The sequence below is a fragment of the Haemaphysalis longicornis genome, unplaced genomic scaffold, assembly GCF_048455015.1.
Source record: "Haemaphysalis longicornis isolate Haplotype H1 unplaced genomic scaffold, Haemaphysalis longicornis Haplotype H1 scaffold_2, whole genome shotgun sequence".
Taxonomy (NCBI): domain Eukaryota; kingdom Metazoa; phylum Arthropoda; class Arachnida; order Ixodida; family Ixodidae; genus Haemaphysalis; species Haemaphysalis longicornis.
In genome coordinates, this window is record NW_027526295.1 from 221,933,220 (window position 1) to 221,958,032 (window position 24,813).

At 53.0% G+C, this 24,813-nt stretch overlaps 1 protein-coding gene across 1 annotated transcript in view; it reads left to right on the forward strand.

The window, feature by feature from the left end:
• Positions 1-6,483: 6,483 nt before the first annotated feature.
• LOC144169968 (ecdysone receptor-like) overlaps positions 6,484-24,813 on the forward strand; it is an 86,856-nt gene continuing 68,526 nt past the window's right edge. The window contains exon 1 of the mRNA XM_077699443.1: positions 6,484-6,611. Within this exon, the coding sequence (XP_077555569.1) occupies positions 6,602-6,611 (10 nt within the window). The 5' untranslated portion in view covers positions 6,484-6,601. The remainder of the gene's footprint in view (positions 6,612-24,813) is intronic.

Consider the following 24,813-nt stretch of genomic DNA (forward strand, 5'->3'; position numbering starts at 1 on the left):
CACTTTGCAATGTGCCATCAGTAGGTTTTTTATTTAGCCTTTTATTTCTAGTCGCACATAAAGGAACCTACGTGATTAAAACAAATTTACTTCTGTCACGCCGCCATGTGGCATTCCAAGCGCGCAATAAACCGCATCTGCTATTACGTCGAATCGTTTTCGACAGTTCTTCAAATGCAAGCGCTTGTCTTCATAGCCGTTCTTGTGTTCGCCATTTGGTGGAGCCGATCATGTTACTATAATTTTACTTATTAGCATGTTCGCAGTGTCTAGACCGCCGTCCGACGACATTCGAATACTTAGGCCCCATGCGTCTGTCGCTGTGGTGTAGGGGTCCCGTCATAGCTTCTTGATGCCAAGGACGGTGGTTCTAAGCTGGCTCTTGCCGTTTTTTTTTTTTTTCACATTTATATTCTAGTTTTTGTGGCTTAGGTTAGTTTTTGGTGCTTTGAATGACTGCTTTGTGTTCGTTAGGTCATGTTAGTTTAGGTTAGGTTACCTTAGTTTACGTGGGGTAGAGCGATGTAGTAATAGGCGCAACATTTTTTTACAAAACGGTGGTGGACGTCGATGTAGTGGAGTGCTTATAGCGCCGTCGGACGGCAGTTTAACCACAGCCCCGAATGTGAGCTATTCAGATCGCAAAAAAGGGCTATACACGGCAGCTTCAGAAGCCAAGTTTTCATCTCATCCATCTTGGAAGCGGCGCACACATGTAAATGTGAAGAGGCGAGAAAACATATACAATCGAACCTCGTTCATTCGAACTCCGAGGGGATAGAAAATCCGTTCGAATTAGCCGGAGTTCGAACTGGGGAGAAGGGGGGAGGGGGGGGGGGGGGGGGGGGGGGGCTTTTATTGGCGCTACTGCGCACTCTGCCGTATTAGGAGCGCATGCGCGATAAAGTAGACGGTATTGCACGTACCTCGGAGTGCACTTCCAGTAATTACGTGCTGCGAAAGTACGGCATACGCAATGGTCAGTTCGAGATGCGAACCCGAATAAGCAGGCGCGTGCTTTTGGGCTACGAACCATAGTGCGAAGGTCGCGTGGCTTGTGCCAGCTGCTTTAGTGTACGCGGAGCAAGCACGCGGTTACGGGTTTGGGAAGCCGCGGAGGTTAGTGACGCATTTAACTTTGGCCTTCGGATTGTAATTTCACGAAAAGTAGTGTGTTGTTCGTATTACCGTAGCACGTGTTTCAGGTTCGAATTAGCGAGAGTTTTCCCCAATTTAAATACACGACGCTTTGCCGGGACCAATGGACCAGTTCGAATCATCCGTTGATTCGAGTTATGTGACGCCGAATTTACGAGGTTCGACTAAAGTTTCGAAAGTTCGACTGAAGTTAGACTAAAGTTCGAGTAAAGTTTATTACTGATCAATCCAATCATTCAAACCTCATTGTCTTACCGTAGGTAATAGTGGTTTATTATCACCTGTTAAACAGAAACGACCTTGTTTGTATATGCAGACAGTGCTACTATAGTACTAACCCTAAATCACGCTCTGCATACACGAGAACGGTGTGGTAAAGTTTTCACGACAAGCTCCCTTGCGTGAAATCGCTGCTTCTTTTAAAGGGACAGACAACCGATTTTTGTCGAGTATATATTCTCTATCCCAAATGAAAGGGCATCACTTCAAGCACCTTGACGAGAAACGGTTTTGCTGATAACGCTCTAGAACTTTTTAAATCGAATTGTTTGATCTACGAGCCGTATGTGTCCCTTCCAAAACTAATGCTGGCAACCATGACATAGAGTAGCTCGGCAACATACTTTTGTCTGTATGCGAAATAAAAAACGATATTTAAAAACTTGTTCCCAGTTAAAAAAGTATGAATCGCAGGCTTTCCTGTTCCGTTATGTGTTTTTTTAATGCAAGGGTCTATTTTGCACGAATGCGCCATCTGCTGGGATAGACGATAGGTAGTATCTGGCTTCATGTTTTGGAGGCGGGAAGTTCGATTCTCCCTGGGCGCGACGTTTTTTTTTTTTTTTTTTTTTTTTAAAGCTGCCCTTGACGTATTTGGAGTCTGAAATCAAATATTTTGGCAGAACAAACGCCCCTGACTCAGACAGAATCGTCAAAGCTCCTTCACTGGGTCTGTTTACTGAACGCTGCCGTTGATTCTGGGCATTGTGGCTCAGTTAGCCACACTGAGAGCAACCTAGCGGAGGCGGGCGGCGTGTCTTTAGAATTTTCAAAGTAATGTTTAGAAATACATATACTATTTAAGCTTGTACAAATACTTGTGTTAAAAGGTTTTCAATACGTAAATTAACGTTTCAGCAGTTACAGTAGCTGCTAGGTTTGCAGGTCACGTGACAGGGACACATATGGTAGTGTCAAGTTTCGACACTACGAACCGCCACCCTTCCGATTTCAGGAAGTTTGCTGCCAAATTAAAATTATTTCCGCCAGTTTGTTTAAAAATTGCTTGTGGTTACCGGACTAATAAAACGCTGGCTTTCATATGAGCTAGAGAACATATACGCGACAAAAATCGGTTGTCTGTCCCTTTAAGGAGCCTTAGCATAGCGGCTTAGAGTACTCTACGCCAGCAACGACTGGGCATGGACGCATTCGTTCCGGTGTGGGGTAGCCTAAAGTTCCTGTATATGCTCCCTACGGGAGCATATACAGGAACTCTAGGGTAGCCCGCTTCGCCGTGCACGCGCGCGCATGCGCAGTCGGGTCCCGGCACCCGCCGCCGCTAGCGTAACGTACTCAAAGCCGCTATGCTAAAACTCATTTGACTGAGTGGCTGTTGGTGCTCACGGCGAAGGCGCCGCTGGCAGGTGAAGGCGCCGAGGCGAAGGCCTCGGAGTCGTTCTTTCCGGAATGTACTGTAGGATCGTGGTAAATTGAAATACGAACAACGGAGCGCGTCGCTTTCAGTACATGCCGAGCATCCTGGCGACGGGCCGCGTATGCGCAGTGCGAACTAGTTACGTGACCAACCGTGATATGGAAACACCGTCGTATTTCCGTCGGACGTAGGGCGCTCAGCACGAAATAAAAAATAAAGCTTTATGGCTGCGTGCGCCGTTTTCACTGATCGCAGCAACAAAGACAACGCTTGCGTTAGCGGGCGCCGAACGCGGTGGGAAGACAAAACGCTTGCACGCCGAACGACGGTGTTTCAATGACAACGTTGGACACAGACTCTCGTCACTTGTTCGCACTGCGCATGCGTTCCCGTCGCCAGGATGCGCAGCACGTACTGAAAGCCACGCGCTCCGTTGTTCGTATTTCAATTTACCACGACAGTACGTGGCCGCTGCCGCTGCCGAGAGAGCGGGGAACCGGCGCGCACGCATCGCCTGTGTGGCAATAGGTGGCATGCGCACGTTGGGTTCGTCTAGTCTGTTTACCGATCTGACGTTTCCGGGTGCGTGCGTCAGTGTGGAGCAGGGCGGTTGGTTAAGACATCGGTAGCTCGCCAGAGATTGCACAGCACCCAAGAAGCATTTAGCGAAGCAGCATTTCTCCTCATCGCAGTGGCCTCGGAGGCTCGAAAGCTGCGGGGTGTGTTCCGCGATGTTTTCTCGCGCATGCAGCAATCGAGGTAAAACGTTTTAACGTTAGACTTAGGGGAGGCTTCAGGTTTCACGCGGACGGACGCCATTTCCCTGAGAATCTCAAATTACACCTAAAGGGGTCATGAAGCAAGAAAACCGCTTTGTCCCTATAACAATGGCAGAAGTGTCGTCGGAAACTTCAAACAAATAACCGAGTAATTGAAAAAAAAAAACATCTGAAGCGGTGGCGGTTCCCAAGCCACTTTCCGGCAACTTTTCTATGACGTCACAGAACCTTGTTTGTGCGACCTAAGCCACCACCAAGAACCACGACTGAGCGATTGTGGTGGGAGTTCCCTCGGATCGTATCACTCCATTGTTAACGTGCAGCTAAAGCACTGAAAAAAATGTTTTTAATGCTGTCCCATATGACGTCACGCCTGCGTGTAATGCGTCACTGTAGCGCGAAATATAAAATTATTGCAGTATTTCTTGTTAAAAAAAACGTCTTTCGTGGCTAGAATGGAGCTGAGTGAGCCTCGAGGGGCTTGTTCTTTCGAACGGGACAAAGCGGCAGTTTGTCTTTATACAGCCCCATTTAAATCCTGACGGTTTCGAAAAGCTGTCTTGCATCCACGTCTTGTCACGCACCCTTCGCAAGGTTAAACCCTGCTGTATGCTATTCCCTTTGGAGGGCGTAAATGCTGGCAGTGTTCAAGGATAGCCTACAGGAGGGAACCTTGCGGGCCTAGGTAGATTTCTTGATGGCGGCAGCTGTTCCAACTGCGGAATCGTATTCACGCCTCATGAGCAAGTTTTGTCATTCCGTTGTTTAACCACAGCGTATTTTGTGTGCATATGCCCGGCCCCGTGCCGTCCATATGTCACGGCATTCCCACGCAGAAAAGGCTGCGTATACAAAGTATCCGTGCCACGCAAAACACGTCAGCTTGTGCGAAGCAATCCGCGGACGTCAACGACGGCGTTGACTTGAGCATGTTCGGTCTTAATCTCCAACTCCTAAACATTGTTCCTATCCGAGCCGCCTTCGTCGCAACTTCGCGGCCGACATCCGGAAGCGTTTCCTTCCGAGGGCGTGGTGAAAACGCGAGAGCTGTTCGCGAGGCAGACAGCAAGGGAAACCGCTGTTTTCCTTGGTGGGGAGGGGGGACCCATTTGGGAGGGGACGGGCGGCTCCCGTGACCTCTGTGCTCGGACTTGCATCTCAACTCCGCGGGAGGGGAAAAATGGGCAGGCGGGAAGGAGGGAGGGAAGGGGGGGGGGGGGGGGGGGCATCGTTTCTCCCACTCCTGGCGCAATTCCGGCGGCCTCTGGTTTCCGCGTGGCGGTGGCGGTCGCTGAATGGGGGAAACGAGGGACGGGGGTCACTTGGCCAGGCCGGCTGGCCGACTTCCTTCGTTTCCCCTTCGTTTGATGTGCACACTCCCAGTCTTCTACTTTCCGCCCGGGTCCGGTGGCCGCAGCTGAAACCCATCTGCTTTGCGGGTATGTGTGCGGAAAGTGGGTGAATATCCCTCCCCGCTCTCTTTCCGTGTCGGAGATTGGGTTTGTCGGCCCTTTTTTTTTTTTTTTTTTTTGGTGGAGCAGTGCGTTGCAGGAAGGCCCTGCACTGCGGTGTGAGGCGCTGGGGCGCGACCTTTCACATCGTGTTTTTGCTACTAAGTGGCTCGGCTCAGCGATTGGAGCAATATCTTGCATGTAACATTTTTGTCGCATTTGCACATTGTCGGTGCGATTGCAATTGGGTTGGAGTAAAAGGTATGGCTCAGAATATGGTCATTCGATATGCCTTCTTCCGCTTCGATTTCACAGCACATGGGTTTAGTGGTGCGCAAGAGCAGTACGGGTTCCCCAAGCTTTCCACGAGGCCGGCGGAAATCGGCGTACCAGAAAACTTACGGTACGGTACTGAAGCTAAGCTGCGGCCGTGCTTTGAAGCAATGTTTGAGTTGCTCGTGGCACAGAGTATCGCCGCCTTTACTGTGACCGGTAATCACGGATTCATAACGTAGCAGCATCCGCCAGCACGTCGATGTGGCCGTAGCGAAGATTTGGAAAGCAGTGGAATGTGCGCATTATGCCTATAACGCGACTGCACCCAGCCCCAACGGCGGCCAAACACGTGCGTTGCGGTCTAATCAAGCGTCTGATGTCAATCGTTATTTGAGGAGAAACGCAAATGGTATAACTCGATTATGTGCGGTTTCTGGAACGCAGATGAGCGCACCCTTCTGTTTAAATATCTTGCATCGCCGCGGGTACGACTATTGCAACACTGTCAGGAGGCGCGTACTTGGGCCGGCTTGTTACGACCCGCGTAGGCACGCCGGCGCTACAAGAGTGATCATGGTAACTCGGTTTGAGTGAAGCAGCGTAGGGGAAAAGCGGTACATTGTCGGTACCTCTACGCAAGCATTCTAGGCGTAAAGCCCGCTGTGCGCATGCGCGGTTTCGCCAATTGTAGCGGGCGCTGGGCCTGGACCGATTTTTATGGCCTGATGAGGCTCTCCGGTACGGAGGCTGTTGAGCCTGTCTTCTTCCCTCGTTAAAATGAAAACTGGCACGCTGCCTAGCGCGAAGCGGCCACATGTGCCGCTACTCTCCCTCCCTCTTCTATAAGGGGAGCCCGCTGCTGCTGTCATCTCCGCGCGTGTAGTGTTCGAGCGTGGCCCGAAAGATAATTACGGATGTCAGCTTCGCGATTTCTCAACTCGCCGGCCTAGCGCGCCCGCTGCTGGCGAGCCTTTGTAGGGAGGCGACCTTGAAGAAGATGACCCTCACTGCATACTTTCGCCGCGGGGCCGCGCTTGTGTCGTAAACTGTTGCGACTGATGTGGGAGCGGGGGTGTTTGTTTCGTATTCGAGCAGGGCAAGAAGTGTTTCGCAATGTGCGCATGCTCGATGCGGCGGCGCTCAGCTGAGGCATCCGTTGCCCCTCTGCAGTCGCAGGGAATGTATGCACGCGTGCAGTATAGTAGAGGGAGGAGTGTTCAGCGTCTACAGCTAGGTCTTGATGAATCGCATACGAAGTACGCGGTAGCCGCCGTTGTTGAATGAGAGCAGGTGAGCGCGTGGACCCACGTGTGTTGTGCATCGACGTGCTGGATTTTTTTTTCTGCCTAGCTCCAAACCACCATGGCGTGCAGTTTATAGAGCGGGCCATGCTACTCTCCGGTGCATTGTTAGCCCAGCTGAACGAATCGTTCGCCGTCTTCGCAACTTGTCTGCTAGCCGTACGTGGCCCTCCTCTCGGGTCATGCTTTGTGTTCCGGTTTTGTGGCCGTCGCCCATGGCCCCGCGAGCGACTCGTTGCTGCCCGCGACGGTGGGCGGGCGACGCTAATGACTCGAGCGCCTCGTGCGGCTCCCATGGAGAGGCGAACTGCTCACAATATCTCCGCGATGTGATTGCGACGCCGTAATGTTATACGGGGGGCTCTCTGACGGTTGTTTTCCGTGACCTGCGCGACGAGGTGGCCTTGCGTTGTATAAGCGCGCACGCATGCGAACGGCTCTGCTGCTCACATTCCTCCACTTCAAGAAGCGAGCGAAGTGCTGCCTCTTCGGTTGCGCAAACGTGGCAGCGCTGTGAATCCTTGCTATCGAGCGTAATTGCACTGCGCTCGAAGGGGTCCCGGCTTCGCGGAAAGCGCGTATTGCTTTTGAACGTACGTAAAAAAAAAAAAAAAAAAAAAAAAGCCGGATAAATCAAAGTGAGTACGGCTACTTGCTTGGTAATCAGGGTCCCGGGCATTTACCGCCTCGGGTTAGTCCAATCTCCCGATCCGTGCCACGTGTCGCGGTGTAACACATGCTTTTTTTTTTTCTTTATAATTCTGCTGGCACTAGTGCCGCTGTGACGGCCTGTGGAGATAAGCGGCGCTTTAGCTGGGACGGTGCGGAAGTTCGTGTGCGGCGTCTATGCGGTAGCCCGTGGAAACATATTCTGAATTTCGTAGCGATTTCGGTGCACGTTAAAGATCCCCAGGTGGTCAAAATTAATCCGAAGCCCTCCACTACGGCGCGCCTCATCGCCTGCGTTGCGTCGGCGCGTTAAACCTCGCACTCAATGAATCAAATCAAATCAATTTCGTAGCGCCAGTGCGTGCTGTCCCGTGATGCACTCGGCCAATCAGTATCCAGAGCAAACTCGGTTTACTGAAATAACACGTAACGAAAGCCGCGCAGACAGCAAAACCTGCATTTTCTTCGCTTACTTTTGACACGCGCGTACAGAAGCGGTTTGTGTGTCCTGATTCTGCGTGTTCCCTCTTTTTGGCGCTTACTGTCGCTGTTGGAGTGCTTGACTCGCGTTAGCTCTGTAGTAGCACGAGATCGCACATTTGATTCCCTGCAGCGACAGATCGGGCCAGGGCCTCGAAGGAAACGCGGATGGTTTGTATTGATCAGTAGTACGGCGTTGCTCGTGCGCAGCGCAGGCGGGTAGCTTCGCTTCGCGTTTAACCGGTGCCTGCTGGGTTTGAGCGGTGTCGGTTTCATGTCTTTCTTTCCTCTATCTTCTCATTCGTTGGGTGGATCGTGCACAGCAAAGTGCTTGTTAGCCTCGACAGCCGCGTCTTATCCGCTTACAGAGCACGTCTTGAATTCGTTTGCAACGGTAAAGCTACGCTTCTCAGAGAGCGAGAGAGGTGCCTTGCCAATAACAAGCTTCGTTTGGCGAGATCTATGATTAAAGCGGGAGCGAAGAAAATCGCTACTTGATACGAGACTCGTGCCACGAGTGTCTTTCTGGCTTTGCATTTTTCTGGTACCTTTTGGTCGTCTGGCTTTCCCGAACGCCGTTTTTATGGTCTGACTGCAAACGTTCGTCCCGTAGCTAGCCTGTTGCTCATTCTTCATCGTCATTCGCAGCATATCCTGATTTTTAAGGACGAGAGTGAGAGGGCTATTTTAATGAATACAAAGAAAACACAGAGGTCGGCCTGATCGTATAGGCTTTGGCCTGCTACTCTTTGTGAAGGAGGGGACGGGGATAGATAGTAAAGGCGAGGGCATAGCTGCATACAAAAAAATGAATGGTTCGCCACAACGGACTTGGCCTACAACCTAACTTCCATCCAAACCGCTGCTTTTCAAGAATGCCAGCACTGCCTTGAACGACGCCATGTTTGAACACTGCAGGTCTGGCCAAGGTCCCAGCAGGACGTTCTCGGACAATGCCCGATTGTCTATACCGGGCCAACGACATTGCTAACGTTCCACAGTGATGCGCGTAGCAGGGACAGTTGCACAGCACATATTCAAATATTCTCTGGTATGTGACGCGATTCAGTCAGGGTCGTTCGCGCCACCGATGAGCGTTCTTGAACCAGCCATTTGGGTTTTGTGTCGTCGGGTGGCGCTGTTGGGGTATAATATTTGAGTTTATGAATAGTTTCGAAGTTAAAGCGTGCTTGAAGGCTTGTGCCGCTGTGGGCTGTGGGTATCGACGGTGGCGGAGATCCGCTGAGATCCACCTAAGCCCCGAGGCTACGGAACAAACGAAAACACTACAAGATCTGTGCAAGTAGTACTATTTCCGGCATTGAAATGAACGAAGCAGGAGGCGGTAGTCTGCGCTGCCGCGGGTGGCACTTCAGCCCGAGTCGCGAGCAGCAGCTGAACCTACAGAGCCGGTGGAAGCCTGGCGTGTGCGTACGCTCGCGCGTGTATTCGCTGCCTGTGCGCGCGTGTGACAGGTTTGACCAGCCGTGGCCACCAGGAAACGAAAAAGAAAGGTGCAAACCAAAAATGGGCGGCGCAGCGGCAAACAGGCCTCGAGTCCTCGCGCGGTGCCAGCGTCCCGCTCTTACCGTTTTCGCATCTCTAAAGTTTTAGCACTCCGTCTGTTCCGTGGTTACCGTGTTGACCGGGACCCGACTGCGCGTGCGCTTGCAGGCACGGCGAGGAGGACGCACCCCACGGTAACGAATGCGCGGGCATGGCGAGGGCCGGCTCGCGGAACTAATTCACCCTGCCCCAACGAATGCCCCGGTCAACACTAACTACGTACAACGCCGAACATACGGAGTGCTAAAACTCTCTTCTATCTTTTAAGCCATGCCGTAGGGACGAGCTGTGCTGGGCTGCCTGCCGTCGGGACGCCCACGTGCAATTGCGCCCCCGAATTAAGAAAGGGTGCTGCTGTAAGCCGTCCCGGAGGCTCACTCTTGGCCCGAGGCCAGTAATTCGCAGTTCCGCGGATAGTCGTCGGCCCACGGATAGAATGGAGGCGACGATGTCGCGTGTGGCCGGTCGTCTTGGCGCGTGCCATGTCGTCGCGGTAGCGCATGTGAACCGGTCCTGTCGGCCTGTGCCGCGTGTTGCCGGATCTCCGTGCTGTGCATGCGCGATTCCCGCATGTTGACTTGACCACGCTGTTACGATAAGACCCTCTGTTTGGCGTGGTAGCGTGACTGGTGAGGTAGTTGCGTGATATTGGATTCCGATTTTGGCATCGAAGAGCCGGACGCAATCCTAGAACTAATGATTAAGCCGTGGCGAGACGAAGGCAGCAACGAAGTCGCATCAGACAGGGCTGCAACGAAGATTTCAACTTATGTACTCACTCTGACAGTATAGCACTCAGTGCTGTCACTCGCTGACTTAGTGCACTCACTCACCCCGTACCAAACAAGCTTCGGTGGGAACAGGCGCGAGCAAACCTGTGCGAAAGATCTTTCGCTCGGCCAGCTAGCTCCTGGCGGGTTTCAGCCTCTCGTTGCACGCTGGGATGCGTCCCACGGCTAGAAATATCCCAGCTAGCACAGCTCATTGGCTCGCGACACAATCCAACACAAATGCTCACTCCGACAGCGTAACAGCACTGCAGCGCTGCGCAGTACGCATTGAATAAAATCACTCCATTTTTATAGATAATAGCAGAGTCACTTAATACTCTGATAATAGATACATCGATTTCCGTCCACTACCGAGTGTGTTGCAACAAAGTTCAAGTGAAAACAAATATATTGCGCCTGGCCGAGCCAAATGCGCCGATTGGTAATCCGTCGAGAAGTGCGGTGCTTGCACAGAAGTCAGTATACGAGGTACTGAGCTGCTGTGCTGGAAGACAGTTCAGCGAATGCGTTTCAACGTTTCAGCATGGGTCCTGCCAAGTAGCAGTGCTCGGCTTTCTCCCATTACACTTCTGGAAGGCGCTTCGCACGTAATCGAAAAATTGGCGGTACGTAACAGCTCATTCGTAACGACGCCCATCTCACACGACTTCCCTAAATATCAGTTCGCGCGTGCTCGCCCTGCTTCGTGCGGTTCGCGCCTTTGTTACAAAATGCCGAATCGGGCGCTCGTTTTTGCTTCCTCGGCGTTTGTTTCATTACTCACTCTGTAGTCTCAAGCACGGAGCAAGATATAAAGAGGAGCGCCGACTGTGGCCCAGAAAAATTATTTTGCTCGGGCCGATAATGTCCACGCGCCGCCGGCCACCCAGCTTTCCCTTTGCTCTCTTCCTCCTTCGTTTGCCCTCTCGTCGCTGCGCCTCTGTACATGGCTCTTCCCTCCTTCGCTCTTCCCAGAGGCGTCGTTTCTTTCACAACGACGTCTGTCGTATGCCTGTCCTACTATGCAGGAGGAATGCCTGCACGCGCGGAATTTAAACACCCGTGCGCAGCCGGAATAGACGGCGCAGATAATCGCACGCCACTGCATACATGGCGATCGCTTATTCCCTATCGGGGGGTGTTTATTCTGACATATGAAGACCCGCTAAAAATATTGTACTAACCCAGCAGATGTAAGACGCATCTGAACGACGACGACTTTAGAACCACCAAAGAATGAGCAAGAGTAATATGAAACGCCACAACATGCAGTCTAGCGTGATTATGCTTACGACAAAGCGATGCAGCGCAAAAATTACCCTCTGTTGTTGACCCGTTCTCCAGCCGCCTGCTTAATTATTTATGCCGCTTCTGCGCACGAACAATGCTTACAAGGGTCGCCCGGAGTCTCCATCAGCAAACGGCGATGAGACACACATTTCTGTGCCAATGACTGAATTGGACGGCTGCCCTGTTGTAATAAGTGTACAAAAGCACTGTCATCTTGATAAGGCACCCAAGAATATCAAACGCAACCTTAATTGTAACTCATACCTCAACTTACCGCCCGATGTTCACTGTCGCTCTACGGTCGTGTCATCTCGTCGATAACACCGTGGACTCAAAATAAAGTGCTGCGATTTGTATGGCTTCAATTTTGGGCCTACGAGGGTTCCCGGCGTTTTTTTTTCTTTAAGCGACTGACCAGCAAAACAACCGGCTCGTCAAACCTTTTCTTTTGGCGAGTCATCACCACAGAGATATAGGGTCCGTACGAATTCAAATATCGCGAAATGAAGGTTTGTGAAAAGACCGCACTGTCAGGGCCTCGATCTTGAGCAGATTGCTACGTCGCGGGCAGTCGTGGGTGATGTTATCGCGTTTCTGTTACTTTCTGATGAGCGTGTAAGTGCCGGTCCGTGTTCTAGGCACACTCTGTTTTGGACGTAAGTTGGAGAACGGCGAGAAAGCTGAGGCAACTTTTGTAATCGCTAGTGATCAGAACCAGTTGCTCCTTTCGCCTTTTGTAAAACCTGTTAAAACACAGCCGAATTGGTGTTCACAAATTCACAAAGCGGAGTCAGATTTTCGGCAAGCACTGTGCAAAAGGTAGTGTTTGTATAGCAGCATATGTCTATATGTGCGTTCTACATTTTGTTTTCCCCCCATGCAAACCAATCCTTAACGCATCTTTGCCGTGCCGTACGACCACTCAATTCCTTCGGGTTCGGGTTACCAAGAAGGTGCTGACAAGTTAATCAAGCCATGCGAAGGAGGAGCGCAATGAACGCGAAGCGTCGCCAACGCAGGCCCAAAGCACTCCGTGCCCAAAACTACCGTCGTCGAAGCAGACGACAAAAACCGACGGAATGCGTTCCGCCAACGCGCCCGCCGGCGCACGGGGAACGCCGGCCGCTTAGCCGCCGGACCATTCGCTGCGCCATCTACATTGCGCTGCGCGAGTGATGGACTTTAAGAGCCCGCAGGAGAGAGCGAAGTCGGCGCTCCTGTTTATCTTTCTCCGTGGTCTCAAGTGCTTACACGTGTAGCGATTACGTGGTATGGCTCGTCGTGTTTTTTTTTTTTTTGTCGTTGTTAAAGCGAAGCTTTCTTTGTCTCTCTTCCCGGTTTACGGGGGCTGCTGATGCTGCTGCTTTCTGGCGCCTCTGGGTTTCACTTTACGCCAGATAACGCTGGCCTCCGCCAATCGCGCCCCGCAGGGGGGCCACGAAGCGACTGTCCTTTTTTTTCTTCCTTCTTAATTTGACCCAGCGGACAAATACCAAACGCTTCAGAATGGCGAGACTGCCAGTGCTGTATGCAGTTTGACTGCCAGGCATTCGTTGTTGCCGGTAGCGAGCGAACGTGACAACAGGCAGCAGCTTCCTGTGATCCACAGAAGCGCCGCTGACAGCGAGCGCGGCCCGCGTTTTAATAGCCGGCGTCCTTGTCGAGGGAAATTAGGTTCGCGGGCAGCCGATTCCCAGATATCGGGTCCCAGCACCTCCGGCCTTCAACGCGGGAAAGTGTGGGGAGGGGGCACTGAGGAGGGCTTGCTTTACGCGCCCCCTTCCTGCGGCGGTGTCGTAGTCGAGGCAGTTCATGGTCGCCGGCAGCAGCGCCTAACCTACATCGGTGCGGTTTCGTGCGCTAAGCGTGCGTTTACTTTCGCCGTCGTGCGTGCGTGCGTGCTCGCACATAAAAAGGGGCGCTGTCTGCAGCAGCGGCTCTTATCTTCCGCTTCGGGGCGGCTCGTTACGCAAGCCGCTTTGTGTGCCGCTGTTGCAGAAATTACGCCCGCGCGGGCCGCCGCGTGCATATGCACGGCGCCGGTCGACGGCGCAAATGGGTCAGGGTTCCCGCGCAAGAATGTTGACTCGCTGCGCGTGCCGCAGCAACCGCCGCCGCCGCAGCAAGCACGGCCCGGCTGTGTGCGGGACACCTCTCAGTTCTGTGCAAAAAGGGCCCGTGCGGCCGCCTTGACCTGCACACCAACCAAGGGTGCAGACACGCCGAGAATACGTCCCAAAAAGGTCCCAGAAAGGCCCCGTTGAGTGTGTGACGCGTGCGCGTTTTCTTCCCGTCTTTTCGTTCGCGCTCTTTTCATCCTGACGTCGAACGCAAGTCCCCTTTTGAAGCGACATGGGTCGTTGGCAGTCTTGGGCGTGCCGCGCCGCATTCCCGGTTGAGCCGTCTTCGCTTTTATCGGAGCCTCTTTGCTACACTCGAACCCGGACTGCCGGAAATCCAGCTCGATGGAACGCGGCGTGGCCTCCTCTCCTCCGCTGCACCGAAGTTGCAGCGAGTCGCGGTGGCGGCCCCGGTGTGATTTGTCGCCGGGAAGTCGGTTCGTCGAGCGCTTCGGGTCCTCTTGACGCCGCCGGAGGGCTGCGGCCACTACCGCGGCACAACCACGACCGTCGCACGGAGAAAGCGATATATATTCATGAAACGAGGGCAGCGGGCTCTCATCCTCCTTCTTCCTTTCGCCTCAGGTGTTGTGTATGCCATGTCACTCTTCACGACTTCCGCCGTTGGTGGCGGGAGGGGAAAAGTGTAAATAAAGCCAATACCAAGACAGGCGGAAAAGAAAAGGGAGCGCTCGTGTAAACGAACGAAGTGCGTCGCCAATTTTCCGCGAGTGTCGTGCCTTCCGTCTTATTACACTGCCGCCGGACTTTCGCGCTGCCGAATCGCGCTTATGAGATCGAGCTTTGTTCGCGATGCTGCGGCTCAAGCCGGTTAACGTAACACAGCTGTCCGCGCCTGTGTAGCGGCTTCTTGGCCAGGTGCGAGTTGTGCAGAAAGTGTCCCGCAGCGTGGCGTGATCAGTTGCTAGGCGAAACCGATCTTTCCGGGGATCGGGAAGGGTGTCGCTGGTCGGTTAGCAGTTGCGAAAAATGAGTCGTGGTGGCGCTAGAGTGACAGTCAACTTGCTGCATGACAGATGTGCAGGAAAGTGCGTGCGAAAAATTACATTTTTTAATGGAAGCAAGCGCAGAACGAACGCCTGTCCTGAATAATGAATGTGTTAAAGTGGAACTTGTGCGCTAAAAAATGAAGAGATATAAAAGAAATAATATTGCGAGCGCCGGGAAAAAAGAAAGTTGATCTGTGAGCCTTTCAAAACGCGTAATGGCTGTCCGGGTTGGGATATGTGAAATTTAGCTCAACTTGACGCGCCGAAGCTGCTACACCTGGCGGGAACGCTGCAATGTATGAGGCACGCCATAGTGTAGGGATACGGAGTTTTACAGTATGGACGCGTGTAATCCGGCACCCCTAACTTAAAAAATAAGAGCGAACGAAAATGCATCGAACTATTGCCTGTTTTCGGTTTATTTGCTGCACCTAGTATTTCATATTTCACCCTGAAAGCGCCCTGTACTTTGTGTCTGTAGGCCTCAGAACTTTAAATTGTCTCTGTTTGAGGCGTTTTCTTTTTCGAAATGAGCCAGATCCAGAAACCGAAACTGAGTTGGATAAAGCTGCAGTGACAAGCAAAACGCTACAACTTTCCCCTAAAAAAAGGTGTGGCCAGAAAATAGTTGAGATGACACCGTGAATTGTGTACGCAAATTGTAGTTCGTATCGAAAAATGAGCGAAATGCATTTGTCCATTGGGAGTTTGGATTTGACTTGATTGTCCAGACTGTTTAGCGGGTGTTTTCGGAAGGGTTTCCTTTTTTTTTTTTTTTTGCGTTTCGGAGTTGGCTTGTTAAGACGGCAATTAGGAGATCGGCGAAAGATCTGTCCCCAGATGTCAACGACGAAGTGAACGAAGTGAAACAGAGATGTGAAACAATTTCATTTCGTCTCCCCCGTTCCTACGAAATAACTCTGGTTATATTTATTTTTTTTTACTCCCATATTTACCATTTCAGTACTGAACTAAATAGCCGCCGCTTACAAGCCCTGGCAAATCCCCGCTTTGAGAGTACGAACCACTTCATAAAGGTGAAGAATAAGATGTGAGCAGCCTTCTTGTGAAGCGTTTTGAAAATTCGTGGCAAAGCAATCAAGAGCTTGATACTTCGTTAGTGCCTTGAGGCGTGCCCGAGATTTCGAAAAGAGCAGCTAATTGTGCCAAGAGGATTCGCCTGCTCTCCATGTATAGTGCTACTGTTCCTGAGGTCTTGTTGCATATTTTGAATGCCTTTTTCACCAGAACTCAATTGCACAATGCTTGAAAGTCAATTTAAATAAAGTTTTCATAAGAACGCAGCTTGAACTTGAGCGTTGCAATTCAATATGAGCCAAATGCGAACTTATCCCCCAAATATTGCTCAAATTCACGGAATAATTTTTAAGTACTTGTGGCCATAAAATTCCCCTAGCTGGCGAGTAAAGTATTCATATAATACTTTTGACGGCGCTGCATGTACGTCCGGTAACAAACTTGCGCTTGTTCCTCCAATTCGCTTTAGGTGAATCTGGCTCGTTCCAAAAAAAAAAAAAAAAAAGAACGCCTCATTTGCCTGTTCACCCTTGGAAAAAAAAAACAATTACTTTTTTTCCCCTTACAGCCAAAAGAAATCGTTAGTCCTTGTGTAATGGCTGCATGCTTGAGTTTTATCTGAAACCTCTGGAAAAAGAAATGACTGGGTATCAGCTGTCTTCCCTGCAAATGTCGCCTTCCCTCTACTCGAGACCCCTCTTAGGCTGTTCTCCTCGCCTCCACCGCCCCCGATAATGGGTGAAACGAAAAGTTTGCTCAGTTCAAAGTTCCCGCTTTAGCACTGTTCGCGCGCCATCTGTTGGTACTTTTTTTTTTTTTGCATTGTCCTTGAAACAGCTCGAGGATGGAGACATCTTTTTAGTATTTACTTTTATCTCGCACGTCTTTGACGCTGGCTTTCACCGCGTTTTTAGGGGCGAAGCCCCTTAGGGACCCGGGCTGTCCAAGTCTCCTGTCGTCGTTTCATGTAGTCACGTTACTAAAACACCGGGACACTCGTTTTTTAACGCCTCGCGCTAGAACGTAACGCGTACTAAAACAGCACACTGGGACACTCGTTTTCCAATGTCTCGCGCTAGAACGGTTCGTGCTTCAAAGGTTTAGACTTTCACAACAAAGCTGTATACCTCTAGCCCTAAGCGGCTTCATCTCCGTGGGCAGAAACGCCAGGGCGCCGAGAATACACTATACACTGCATGCTTCGCCCCTCCCCAGGTTTCACCTTAGTGGAAAGGGCTAAGTTCTTTTTATTCGCTTTCAGTTAGTTGTGCTCTTCTGCATTTCTTGCGACATTCCTTATGTTTTATTTTTGCTGAACAGCGTTCAGATGTGTGATGCGTGCCAAAATTTTCGGTATTTCGGAGCGGTCTTGGCCATAGTTTATCATTCTTGTCTTGGCATTCTTCGAACTTTCGACCGGGCGGCCGAATCGAGTGACAGACGGCATCTTTCGCGTTTAGGTAGCGCATGAGAGTCTATCGCCTTTCAAAAGGAGCGAAGGTGGATTTCGTCCCGCTGAAGGAATTTAATAAAAGCCTGAAATAAGGTTGCGTGTGTGTTCCATGCCGGCAGTGCTCGCTGGCGTCCAAATACAGGGTGGCGATAGGATGATACAACTTTTCCACATTCGCTACCCATTGAAGATTACGCGTTGCACCTAGAGGTGTGGGTATGGCTTCGTTGTAAGAGAGTGATGTCTTGTAACGTTTCTCTCCGACGTGACTCTCCCGTCGCCCCCTCCTGCTCCCTCCTTCACCTCGGAGATTTGCTCCACCGAAGACCCTCGGGCTGGGAGCGGGCAGTGGTCCGCTGCGAACGTAGGCGCGAAACCGGCGCAGCGGCGGTGTTGTTGGTCGGCCGGCCGGCGTGCCTCGTCGCCGTGTCCTACTTGAGGCCGCCGCCGGTGAGCTGCTCCGGCCTGACCCACTTGCTGGCAGCGTTTTCTCTCCTCGAGTGAATCGGAGCCGAATGGGCCGCTCCGCATGACCTCAAACGCGCGCGCCCGTGTGCCTCGCCTCGACAACACCACCGCCGTGGACCTGCAGGCAGACGACGAAGCCGCCGTCCTCTCCGCCCGCCTCGCTTCTTGACTTCCTTCGCGTCGAGCGATCTGTTCCCATCCTTAAATGACCGTGGCGGCGACGCTGAGTGCTGCAATCTGGTCGCCGATCACGCCGAACAAGCGTCGCTCTTGCGTGCTTCGATCAAGTCTAGCGGGTGACGTCCCGGGAACGCTAGCTGGGAAATGACTTGTCTGGGTCCATCGGATCCCGCCTACTGCAGACTTGAGGAAGATGTGTGGTCTGTCGCACGGGGTATAATAACTGCGGTTGCGTCGCAGGCGGGTCTGATTGCCGTTTGTGCGGTGAAAGCACGGCTGCGGCGTTGGCGTAGTTGCGGCACTGAGCACGAGGTCGTGGGTTCGATTCCTAGCTACGGACGTTATTTTTCTAGTGCAGATAGAGAACGCGCCTGGCCCAAATTATTCCTTAGCTCTCGACTGCGCAGCACTTCCTAGTCCAAGTATGGATTTGGCGCGTAACTTGACTGCTGTAAAAAGAAGAGGGGGGAAGGGGGGGTGGGGGCAGGACCACTTCTACAACTTTCGCGGAACTATCGGAACCATTGTGGAGTGTAAAGTTGGGAAAATTCGTTGGGCGTTACATGAAGTGGCTGCAGTACGAAGCAGTGCGCAAAAGCGTAGAGTCAGCATTTTTCTTTTTTCGCGCGGCAGCTACTTGCTACAAGAAAGGATTTTTTTTTCCCTTTTTCTTCCTGCGGTTCTGGGCGCCGGAGTGGAAGGCTTGGGAGTGAAGTGCGTTGAAAACTCGACGGTGGGGAGTTTTTGTTTAGCGGCCAGCAGTCGAACTTACGACCACACGTTGTAGCTTAGCGCCGTAGCCACTGAGCCGCCCGGGCGGGTTTCTGCCAGGTGCAATTTCCTCGGAGTGTAACGTCACTCGACTGGACCAGTGTGTCCGCCGCTGTATGTACTGCGGCGCTACTGCCCACGCAGCCTAGTAGGTATGTTTCCAGCAGCTAAATGTAGCATCTTGTGGGTACATTTTCCATGCCTTTATGCCCGTCTAAAAATTTCCGTTCGCGTTCTTTTTTGTTTGCGGCTTCACCGGAGACAAAATCGGGGCCTCGTACGTTTTCGCGTGCCTTTAGTTACCAAAAACTGTCACTGCGGGAAGAAACACGCCGTTACCACTTTTTGATTGAGCCAGGGTGTCCGAAAAGGCGTTGTACGAGATGTGAAGGATGCCGGATTGCACCCGTCGCGGCAATACTTAGTGGCTGTGGTTGATCAACAGTCACGAGGTTAGACGAGGCTGTGAAGTGCTTTTTTGCGTTTTGTATTCGCCAGTGCCGTGAACACGCCGGAGTCCCCCTTTCACCGGCCGTGAGCGTCGATGTTTCCTCGGGGATTCCCGAACGAGCCTAGTGCTACGTGTGCGACTGCTTTAGACGCGCGGTGTACTTACTATGTACTCGTTCGCTTGGTCCAAGGATGCGTCGACGCTCGTGGGAATAAATAAACTCGTACTGGTCGTATTGCAGGTACTCGTTTTATCAAACAGGGCTGTGTATTATTCGTAGCAAGCATGTTTACTTGATTGAGTAAATGCCTGGTCAACCTCAACCCTCGGACACAGATTTCTTCTCATTTTTGAAACCCACCGCCGGAATGAAACGTGGGCGGGAAAGATTCCGCGCACACACTAACGGAAGACACAGATGGGTATCGCGCGGTGTGCGAATAAGTGAACTTGTGCGACTGGAATCGAGCTGTAGGGTAGGCTTCGAATAAAGTTCGACACAAGTTTGCTTAACAGGAAATCAAATGCACTGGCGCCGTCTGTGGATGTCTATTTCCACTTTTGGGAGCGTTCTTTCCACGCCGTCTTTGGGCGGATGAGCCTGTGTGCTAAGAGCAGTGCAAAAATTTAGAGAGAATAGTTAACATATACACTAGCTTCTTCTGTGCGATGGCACACGTCATCACACCGCTATAAAGGGCATACACTCAATCAATCAATCAATCAATCAATCAATCAATCAATCAATCAATCAAGCGTATTGTACAAGGCAACACATCCAGTAGCAGCTTTCGTTCTCAGACATGTGTTGAACGACTTGAGCCGCCGCCTACCTGATGTGCTGCGAGGGCACTTTCGCGCTGTCCCCGTCACTTTCGAAGAGTTCTCGGTACGAAGCCGGCGTCCGTCTTTTTCGGTGTGTGGGGCTCTGCGCTGTGGTCTGAGCCTGTCAAGGACAGCGTCGGTGGAGAGACACTCCTGTACGCGCGAGGCATACATGACAGGTGTGCCGCCGGCTCCGTAGTGTTGCAACGCTGGGGCAAGCTCTGCTTGGAAAGCGAAGAGGCGTGCTGCCGTCGTCTTCCTGGTTAGCACTGGTCGCGCGCCATTAGCGTGCTTCGCACGCGGGTTCATTGCTCAAGCCTTTCGATCATCTTCCGCGCGGAAGGGCGGTAGACTCGAGGGACGGTGGAGCCCTCTGCGAGTAACGCTAACTAACGACGCCCGCACGCTTTCCTTCTTTCGCGGAAAGGTGACCGCGGTGACGTCAGCCGCGCGCCGCCTGCTTCACGCACGCTCTGCTGGTGCGGCCGTTTGCAACGCATCATCGCGGCCGACGTTCGCTTGTTGGCCAACGCGAAGCAGGGAGGTGACGACGAGGCTCTGGATGGAATGAGGTAATCACTCTGTTACGGCAACGCGCTGGTCATGCACGGACGGGCTCGCGGAAGAGCCGGAAGTGCGTGCCGCCGCGGTGGGCGGAGGAGGAGGAGGCGGAGGAGGAATGTTGCCGAGCGTAACTCCTTTCCGTGTGCCCGGAAGTTGTCCATTAGGGCAAAGGGGGAGTCGCAAAAACAGCACAGTCGGTTACACGGCGGCAGCGGGAGCAGAGAGGGGGTGCGTTCTTTTTGCTTAGCTGTTTTTGTGCAGCGCTTCGGAGGGGTCGCCGCGAGCAGCGGAATTTGAGCGCCCTGGAAAAAACTCGCCGGTTGGCACGGGAGGGGGGAAGTGGTGCCCTCGGGCAGCCTGGCCGGAGAAAGCTGCTGCTGCTGCCGAAGAAACCGGGCGGCCAAGGTCGCCCCCCTCTGCTTGGGTGCCCCGTCGAGGAGCCGTCGTCCGTTGGCGTTGATGGTGCTCGTGTCCCACTTCGCTTGTGCTTTCTTTCGTTTGCATCGCGATCCTTCTTGGCGCTGTTTTCTAATCTCCAGCCCAAACCGAAAGTAGTGTTGTTACGCTTATGACGTTGTGACAACAGGCGGAGGTTTTTTTTCTCTGTTTGCCGTGGCGACCAAGCGGCTTGCATAGCGCTGCAATGCGGTACGTAGGGGGTTCTATCTCACGCCTCGGAGTTTTGATCGGAGGCGAAATACTGATATGAAATGACGAGCAGCTCATGCGCGCATGGTAGCTACCTTTGCCGTCACGACAGGAGCGCTGCGGTATTTGGGTGACACCGTTGTCTGTCGCATGTACTCTCTATGTAAAACTCCTTGAATCTTTGGGGCGCAATTCGCAGGTAGCCTTCCGGTGCTCCGCCCGTGTGAAATTAAATTTTTGTTTTGGTTCGTTTCATTTGCTGATCAGGGTAGTTTGGAGCAACTTTTCATTGCGCATTCGGAACGATGTTAAGATGTAGGTGAGCCTTTTCTCGCTTCGCGGTGTCCGATTGCGATGGGAGACATGGCTGCTCAGCCCCGCCCTGGAGGACCAGACCCTACTGATCGCCAGGGGCCCGGATGCCCGAACAGCAGCATATGGAGCCCGTGAAGTGGGCACCACCCCATCTGGCGCCTCATGGCGCCAGCATTTTTGGCTTAATAAAGTCTGTTCTCTCTCTCTCTCTAAGAGAGATAGATAACAAACCCGCCTCTCTACCCGCCGCGGTGGCTCAGTGGCTAAGGCATTGCGCTGCTGAGCACGAGGTCGCGGGTTCGATTCCCGGCCGCGGCGGCCCCTTTTCTGATGGAGGCGAAAAGCAAAAACGCCCGTGTGTACGAGATTTCGGCGCACGTTAAAGATCCCCAGGTGGTCAAAATTAATCCGGAGCCCTCCACTACGGTGCGCCTCATCGCCTGCGTTGCGTCGGCGCGTTAAACCCTACAATCTCTCTCTCCACGGTCGGGACCACATGACACTGCGTCAGAATAGACAAATCCCCGAGGAGAGTTTCTCTGGTGTTCGAGAGAAATTAAGGCCGGTTTGTAAAGGTTGATAAACAGCGGAAAGAGAGAAGAGGAATCCTTCATGCAACCTAACCGGGCAGCCCTGCCCGATGCCGGGCTTACCACAGAGACAAGTTTTTCTGAGTGTCTTTGTGTCTCGTATTCTGTAGCAGCGCTCCTTCGCCTGTCTGCAGCGCTTGCGTCTGCGCGCTGTTGTTTTTTGCTGAACCCCAAGCGGCTTTTGTTATTACGTCGGCAAGGTTATACCATTTGGAAAGAGAGAGAGAACAATCTGTCATGAGACTGGCGGTGTCAGCCGAGCTAAGTTACCTGGCTTGCTGCTACCATTTTGACGTTAGCAGCAGTAGTAGTGGGTTAGCAGCTAATCGCTTGCGCCTTAAAAAGACTGCGCACGCCACCTATTCGATCTGGGATACTGCCGTGTAGGTGTTATACGAAACGGTCTCGACAAGTCTGTATCACAGCCGCCTCATCTCACGAAGGGCGCGTAACGCCTAGAGCTTTCTTTGTACTTGTGCAGGCTAGTTTACAAACTTAATTGGTTTCCATTTGTGTGCGAGTTGAAGGCAACGCACAAACCCTGTCTCTGTCTCTGAAATTAAGCTAGTCACTTGCCGGAGGAATGATGTTTTCCTGTTTTCTTAATAAACCGTGCTTCAAACCGAGTAAAGTGCTGGGGTGCGATGCCAGCTGTAGTATTGTGCCCGGTGGCTTGCGTAATCTGGGCATACTCGCTGCCTCCTCCCAGTTTCGTCCGCAGCCCTCAACGGCGACACGGTGTTTCTTCCCTGACACGTCGCTTCTTTATCACTAGCATCGCTTCTCTTTATTTTTCTCTCTTCCTTGGTGCGCGATTGAGTAATGTGCGTCGTTTCATCCGCTTGTCCTCCCCCTCTTGCGTGCACGGAGAGGATCGCCGGCGGCGTGTTCTCCGTAGGACGGCATTTTTGCTTGCTTTCTTTATCTGCTTTCCGTTGCGCAATGGCCATTTGAAGCACCGGCCGCCGCCGGGCGATAACGCGCGGCAAACGGTGATACTGGCGGGAGGAGTGAACGCCTCCGCCGCCCGCGCGTATGTCCTCTGTGCCAGTGCTCTCCGTTTCCAGGGCGCCGCGCGATTACGTTTATGGACATTAGCCCCCGCGCTGACCTCTGGGACCCGGCGTCGTCGCTCGCTTCCCTTCCTCCAGCGAGAAGCGACGCGTTAACGGGCTGCCGATCGAGCCTGCATTTTGCGGGGGTCCGCGGGCTGTACCGCGTGTATGGCACGCAGTTGAGTCGGGGCGATGTCATTGTCGAGGGCATTCACTCGCCGCTCACGCACGAACGAGCCGGCACCTTTTGTGACGGAACTCATTGGTTGACACCGGGGGCTTGCAGTCTGCGGCGGCGCGTCTCTGGAGGTGCGACCAAATGAACGCGACAGCGGCAAAATGAGCTGGGAAACAGTCGGCGAAAACTTGAAAGGAGGAGGACTAGGCTTTATTGGAGCGAGATCTAGGGTTTTCAAAAAAAAAAAACTTTCCTCTACGCCGGCGATGTCTTCGGTGGATTAAGGAGCGTTTGTTTGCGCTGGCCCAAGACGCGATGACAGGCGCCAGCCGTGGGCATCTTTGCCCGTGTAAGGAGTCCGCTGGAACCGGAATCTGAAACTGGCCGTAGTGCTTCGGGGCACATGGGTGTGACCTTACCAGACAACCGTATTTTACTGCTTGAAGGTATCGGATACGGTGTTGGTCGACCTGCCCACCGCGGCCTTTTTACGCGATGGAGCCGTCGCGTTTCGTCCCCCGGCGAGGGCAGGCTTGCGACGACTTGCGCAACCCGAGCGACTGTTAGTAAACAAACGGTTATCAGCTCTCGCTGTTCCAAGGCGTGCCAGGCCAGCAGAAACGATAGTGTCGTTTGTTGTCGCGACACGGGGGAGTCCCCATCACTGACACCGTTCTCTCAGACGGCCGCTGGTCCTACTAGTAGAGCCGTGGATATCGGGCGGGCCGCGCCCGAAGCGCGTCGAAAGCATCTGCACCTGAGGAAGGACGTTACCGTTGACCGGCAACATCGCCGGCTGAGTCGGGCGTGTTACGTCGCTGCCGCGATTTCCACCGCGACCACTCTCGCTGTCTGTCCCACGCGCGATGTTTTTGAAGCAGCCACCGTCGGCGCGCAACACATCTTGGCCTCGCGACCCCCTTGGGAATTAATCCTTTTCAAAGAGCGCCAGCAGAAGGGCGAGCGGCGGTGCGCGACCGCTTTTTGGCGGCAGCGGGGCTCCTCCGACGGCGCTCCACGTCCCCCTTTTTCTTTTCTCTTCTGCGCGTTGCTCTTTTCTGGCGCGCTGCGGGCTGCCGCTCCGAAGCGGCGCATGCGCGCCCGCGGCGTGATGCCGGCGTGGCCTTTTTCGGGAGGCCTTGAAACGGCGGGAGAGCATTGGCTCTCTTTCCCTCTTCTAGCGTCAGGGGAGTGAGGGCGGACGGAGTGTTGCGTCACCGGCCTCCCGGCGTGCCGCTGACGCCGCCAAGCGGCCGCTGCCCGTGGCAACAGCCGAGGAGAGCCCTTTTCTGCCGGGACGCCGCCGACGCCACGTGGCCCGCCGAAAGAAAGCGCCGCTGTCGATCGGGGCGCCGCGCGGTGGGCCCCGACGTACTTCAGCGCTGCGTTCGCACCTGCGGCCCTGCTGCGCTAGTGCGACCAGTGCGGAGCAGCAAAATGCGTCTGGAAAGTCTTCCCATTTCCACGGAGTTAGCGATAACTGCGACATCTGCGTGTATCGATTGGTGGTGTTGCGCAACAAAATACACCGGGGAAATTTCCAGTGTCAGTGAGTCAGCGTGCGAGCGTGCCAAACTGGTTAAACGAGAATCGCTTTTTTTAAGTGGGCTTACAAACGCGACGTCAGGAGGGTTCTATTTTGTTTTTTTATCGATGACTTTTAGCGACGCAGATTTTGCTGGTCCCTTCATGTTGCGTTTATTATGGTCAACATCTACGCAGTTGTGTTGCATACGTGAAGCGTGCGCAA